Source organism: Eptatretus burgeri, chromosome 5 (assembly GCF_056783735.1).
Source record: "Eptatretus burgeri isolate ZD-2024b chromosome 5, Ebu_testis_v1, whole genome shotgun sequence".
Classification (NCBI taxonomy): Eukaryota; Metazoa; Chordata; class Myxini; order Myxiniformes; family Myxinidae; genus Eptatretus; species Eptatretus burgeri.
In genome coordinates this window covers 74,433,475-74,439,474 of record NC_140965.1, presented here as the reverse complement: position 1 = coordinate 74,439,474, position 6,000 = coordinate 74,433,475, and the positions used below count along the sequence as shown (strand labels likewise).

Here is a 6,000-nt window from a genome sequence, read left to right as displayed (position 1 = left end):
TGAAGCTTGCCTTCAGTGAATTCTACCTCAGCCTCATTCTGCTGCAAAACTACCAGGTATATCCAGCCCTTGGAGACATTGATTTTGGTTTTTGGTGGTCAACAAAATGCTTAGTTAGATCCTTGATCTCCCAACCAGAACCTCAACTTTACTGGATTTAGAAAAATTTTAAAGAAACATGACAAGATCCTTGAGACAACAAGAGGGGCTGACTGGAGGGTGGCCCACGTGGAGACTGCTCCTTTCTATACAAACAAGAAAATCGACCAACTCATTATTGAGACTGAGGTGAAATTTATCATTAGTAGTAGTAGTAGTAGTTGTTGCTGCTGCTGCATCCACCGTTGTGGCTGCGGTTGTTGTTTGTGTGCTCCTTCCATGTACTCTTACAGTGCCTACAGAAAGTTTACACCCCCTTTCAAAATTTTCACCTTTTGTTACCTTATAGCCTGGCATTAAATTTCATTAAATCAGACATTTTCCACCTTTATTTACACATCGTAACCCACAACTTCCAAGTGGAAAAACAAATTCTACAAATTTCAGAAAATGAACTAAAAATACAAAGCTAGAATATCTTGGTTGGTTAAGTGTCCACCCCCCCCCCCTGAGTTAATACTTGGTGGAAGCACCTTTGACATAAATTTCAGCTGTGAGTCTGTTGGGTTAGGTCTTTACCAACTTTGCACACCTTGATTGGGCAATATTACCCATTCTTCTGTACAAAAATGATCAAGCTCAGTGAAGTTGCATGGAGAGCGTTAATGGACAGCGATCTTCAAGTCATGCTGCTTTTTTTGATTGGATTTAGGTCAGGGCTCTGGGCCACTCAAGGACATTTATATTTTTGTTCCTTAGCCACACCAGTGTAGCTTTGGCTTTGTGCTTCGGGTAGTTGTCATGCTGAAAGGTGAACTTCCGTCCCAATTTCAGCATTCCTGCAGAGGGCAGTAGGTTTTCCTCTTGGATTTTTCTGTATTTTGCTCCATCAATTTTCCTTTCTATCCTGACAAATGCCCCATAACATGATGCTGCCACCACCATGCTTCACAGTTGGGATGGTGTTCTTTGGGTGATGTGCTGTTTTGGGTTTGTGCCAAACGTAAGATTTTGCATTTAGGCCAAAAAGTCCCATCTTGGTTTTGTCACACCACAAATCTTTTCTCTTCATGGCTTCACAATCTCCGGAGTAGTTTTTTGCACACCTCAAACGGGACTCAAGGGGGGCTTTTTTGAGTAATGGCTTCCTTCTTGCCACCCTGCCATACAGGCCAGACTTGTGGACTGCTTGGGATGTTGTTACATGCACACAGTGACCAGTCTTTGCTATAAAGGCCTGGAGCTCTTTCAAAGTTGTCCTTGGCCTCTTGGTGGCCTCTCTAATCAGTCTCCTTACTTGGTCGTCTAGTTTGGAGGGATGGCCTGATATAGGCAGGGTGTTGGTGTACAATACACCTTTTATGCTAATGATTTTCTTGACTGTTCTCCAATGGATAGTCAAGGCCTTTGAAATATTTTTATCCCCATCCCCTGATCTGTGTCTTTCCACAACTTTATCCCAGAGGTCTAATGAAAGCTTGTTGGTGCTCATGGTTTAGTCTTTGCTGTGAAATGCACTACCCAGCAAAGGAAACCTACAGCAACAGCTGATTTTATTCTAAAATCATCAGACCCACTGCAATTTAACACAGGTGGAGGCCAAATTAACTTGGTGTATGATTTTAAAGGTGATTGGTTACACCTGAGCTAATTTACAATTGTTGTTATAAAAGGGGGGGGGGTGGATATTTATCCAACCAAGATATTCTAGTTTTGTATTTTTCATTAATTTTTAAAAATTAGTTGAATTTTTTTTTTCACTTGGAAGTTGTGGGTTATGATGTGTATAACCCACAACTTGGTCCATGAATCGTGACCCACCCACCCCCCCTCCTCCTCCCCTCCCTTACCAAAATGGAGGTGGCTACTTTGAGACCTGGGGAGACTCCATTTCACATTCTGAAACTCTCATATGGAACACACACACACACATTTATTTTTGGTAAAAGATGAGTATAGCGAATGTATCTCTGCCCTATGACCCAGCAAAACACTTTACATGCAATTGTACAGTGCAAATATTTGGTTATTTTCTGTTCTAATACAGCAGTTGTGGATGTTTACAATATCACAGGCAACTTTTACCAATGAACTTGAAGGTGGAGAGAGGCAGAAAGCCATGAAGAGACTTCGTGTACCCCCACTTGGGGCAGCACAGGTAATTGCTGCATCCTCATCTTTTGTCCATCTGTGTATAGGTTTGCTCAGCCCTACATTTTGGGTTGCTTTGACTACTCTTTATGCCCCTGTCCATTTGTATACCTGCAAACTCAATACGTTCTTGAATGATACAGATGTTATGCTGTGCTCTTCACTCCTTATTTTCTTGGACCCGAGTCAAATGCTTTCAGACGTTCACTGGAAAGCCAACCATTTGGATTGGTGGAGCAAAAGTGCCATCTTGTGGTTCTCACTTGTGTAAAATGGCAGGACTCATTTCCCTGCCATTTCCAAACAACATCCCCAAATCTTGACATGTCATGTCTTCTTAATTTGCACCCAAGGCAAGTAGGTTGTGGCCCATGGTGCCTTTTTGTTACACAAAACCAAATTATCTAACATTCGCTGTAGCTATGTTAAAGCATCAATTTCTGCTTTCTTTTACTCCTGCCACTTTTTTATTTGATATCACCTGTTCACACACAGCCGATACCGAACTACTCCTTTTCTTTGAGTTATCCTTTTACTGGATTATGTTTGATCACCCTGTATTGCTTGATCATTAATGGTGATGCATTTTATTTTCTATAAAAAAACAAACAATAACATTCATGTTTTTTTTTTGTTTGTTTGTTTACATCGTTATTGAAACTTTGCCATTAATCTAGTCTTAAAGCTTATCTGTAAAACTCAGGTCCGTTTTTGTGGCATGCATTTTGGTTCAATCTCTTAAGGCCCGGTCACACCTTGACGTTTTAGCCAACGTATGCCGATTTTTGAATTTTTTTTCTAAAACGCTGGCACACGTTGAATACGTTATGGGTAAGTTTTGATAACATTGAGAGCACGCTGAAAAACACTGCCATACGTCGTTGTACGTTGGCTTTAAACGTTGTACTTTTTGGTTGTCCTCAAATTTTTTTAATGCTTGAAATTTCACGACGTATGCCGGCGTATGACTCACACGTTCCGCTACGCTGGCCACAAGTTGTATGCACGGTCTGCAATCGTTGACAGACGTCAACACATGCTACTTGTAAGTTAATCATAAGTGGAGACACGCCGAGGTAATGTTTAGCGTACCCGAAACTTATTTCTAACCTATGATTAACGTGTTGTTGGCACGTTACGCGATCGTTGCCACACATCGACAGACGTTACTTTTAAGTTACTCATAGGCTGAAAGACGTCGGTATAATGGATCGTCCTTGCATCAGCGTCCACGGCCACGGCCAGGACACTTATTTGCAGCATTCTTCAAACTTTTCTTCGGCATGACAAGGATGTTCACACTTCGATGTCTAGCTTGGCTATGATTCCAATTGTCCATCGGCAGCGTCTATTTAAAATAGCCGAGTTTGAGCGTTTTAACACATTCAGAAGAAACGCTTCAAATTTCAAAACCCCAGCGTCAAAAAACAAAGGCGAGTGACAGCAATTTAAATCGTTCATTGTAAACAATGAAAATGGCTGAGTGGTACCGTTTAAAAGTCGTTGAGTGTAAAAAAAATCCAATTGTTGAGCGCAAGCGTCTACTTTCAATAGTGGAGATGCAGCCATTTAAATCGTTCAGTTTATCATTTAAATCGTTAAATCGTTAAACGCAAGGACGATCCATCATAACCCACACCCTCCCCCTCACACTCACCTACTACTGCCAACATGAACAAACTACTACTAATACTAATACTAATACTGATACTGATACTGATACTGTTACTGATACTGCTGACATGGACATCGACTCAAAAAGGACTCAAACACTGTTGGGTTCCCCTTTTATGAACACCATTTTTATATACCAATTCCCAAAACCGCTGGGAACACGTCTTTATATGGCAGTTGTAACCTAGAAACACGTTAATTTTTTTTTTTGTCGACCGGAAGACGTCATTGGAATACGTCTACATACGTCGATGTGTGTTGGGACTACGTAAAGAATTGGTTCAAAGCACGTCAAACATAAGTTAGAAATAAGTTTCGCGTAAAAAAGACATTACCGCGACGTGTTTCGACTTATGAGTAGCTTATAAGTAGCCTTTGTGGACGTGTGTAAGCGTCCGCATATCGTGTGTAAAACTTATCCCCATCGCATGCGGAACGTGTGTCATACGCCGAGTACGTCGTAAAATTTTGAACATGTTTAAAATTTCTTGACGTACTCTACTTACTACGACATATGATAGCGTACTTTAGCGTTCTACTCACGTATACCAAACTTACTCATACCGTATTTGACGTGCCCCCAACGTTTTAGACACATTTTTCTTAGGTTGGCATACGCTGGCAAGATCGCCAAGGTGTGACCGCGATGTTGACACTTCCATTTCTACGGCAGTTATGATTCGAATCGTTGTGCGTCAGCCATTTAATAGGCTACGTCACGACATCGTCGGCGATGCGTGCAACGCGCTATGCCTAAGTTAGACTATCGTTGGGCTTTGGTTGTGTAGGCCGACAACAGGTTCAGCATTCGTTGGTATAAGTTATCTATAACACAACGAAACGTTCTGTGTCCGTTACCAATGCGTTATACATAAGACCAAGTCGCTATGAATACATCCGAATCTTTAAAAAAAAAACATCAAAAGTTCAACGTAAGCCAGCGTTTTACATACATTTTAATACGTTGCCATCGCTGGCTAAAACGTCAAGGTGTGACCGGGCCTTTATTAAAATATTAATTTGAAACATGGAATGCCCACCTCGGTGAGGAGATTCAAGTGCAGTCTCTTTGTTTTCTGTCCTTGTTTTTGTCTAAAATGGGAGTATAATCATGTCAATTATTGTGGTTTAACTGAGTGATTTTAATCATTGTCTCATCCAACCAACACTTCAGAGTTCAACATGATAGAATCGCAGTCGTGAAATTAACCCTTAAATTATTATTAGTTGTGTCTCTTGGGGAAAAAATAATAATAATAAAATAAACCACATCAAGGCAAAGCTTTACAGGTATGATTGCCTACCCATGAGGAACAAAACATTCTCCACCTATGACATCATTGGTTACATGGTTTGACAGCTATGATTTTTTGAAGAATAAACCTTTAAAATCTACTTTTTTAGAACGGCTTGACAGATCGAGGGGAAACTTCACCCACGTGTTCCCCAAGCCTTGGGGATACCAGGGAGTTCACGAATCAGTCGTAGTTCACATGGTCTGGCAGCCATATTGGATTGACTGAAGATCTTAAAAAAAAAATTCTCTCTTGAACCGCTTCATAAATCAGCGTGAAACGTCAGTTATGATCTCATCGTCATGGGGAATATATGTTTTAAATTTTAACCTGATCGGATGCATGGTCTGGCAGCCAGAATTATTTCATATTTTGAATTTGGGTTCAGGGATTTAAATTGAACTTTGTACATTTATAGTGAGGTAATGATGTGGGCGGAGGCATATCTGGCAGACAGAGTGCCCTTCTAGTTTCTTGTTTTAAAAAAAATATATATTTGTTATTATCCCCTGCCAACCAACGAAGTTGGCGGGGGATATAGAAATGGGTTCTGTACGTCCGTCCGTCACATTTCGTTTCCGGAGCTTCACTACAAATCCCCTCAAGATATATTTGCGAAATTTGGTACACATATCAAGCAAGTGGTGAACTGGTGCCTTTTGATACTTAGAGATTTCCCCCAAAATTTTTTTTGTCCCTTTCCATGGAAACAAGTTGGGTATTAATAAATAATTGAGGTTAACCTTTGTTTCCAGAGCATAGTTGCAAAACTATTAACTAT

At 40.6% G+C, this 6,000-nt stretch overlaps 1 protein-coding gene across 4 annotated transcripts in view; it reads left to right on the top strand.

Moving 5' to 3' along the window:
• The window catches only part of XPR1 (xenotropic and polytropic retrovirus receptor 1), a 183,880-nt gene that overhangs the window by 133,122 nt on the left and 44,758 nt on the right, over nucleotides 1-6,000 (top strand). For all 4 annotated transcript variants that reach the window (XM_085882431.1, XM_085882429.1, XM_085882428.1 and 1 more), the window contains 3 exons: nucleotides 1-56; nucleotides 139-288; nucleotides 2,174-2,257. The exon at nucleotides 1-56 is cut by the window's left edge and continues 165 nt beyond it. In XM_085882431.1, coding sequence (XP_085738557.1) covers nucleotides 1-56; nucleotides 139-288; nucleotides 2,174-2,257 — 290 coding nt within the window. The remainder of the gene's footprint in view (nucleotides 57-138; nucleotides 289-2,173; nucleotides 2,258-6,000) is intronic.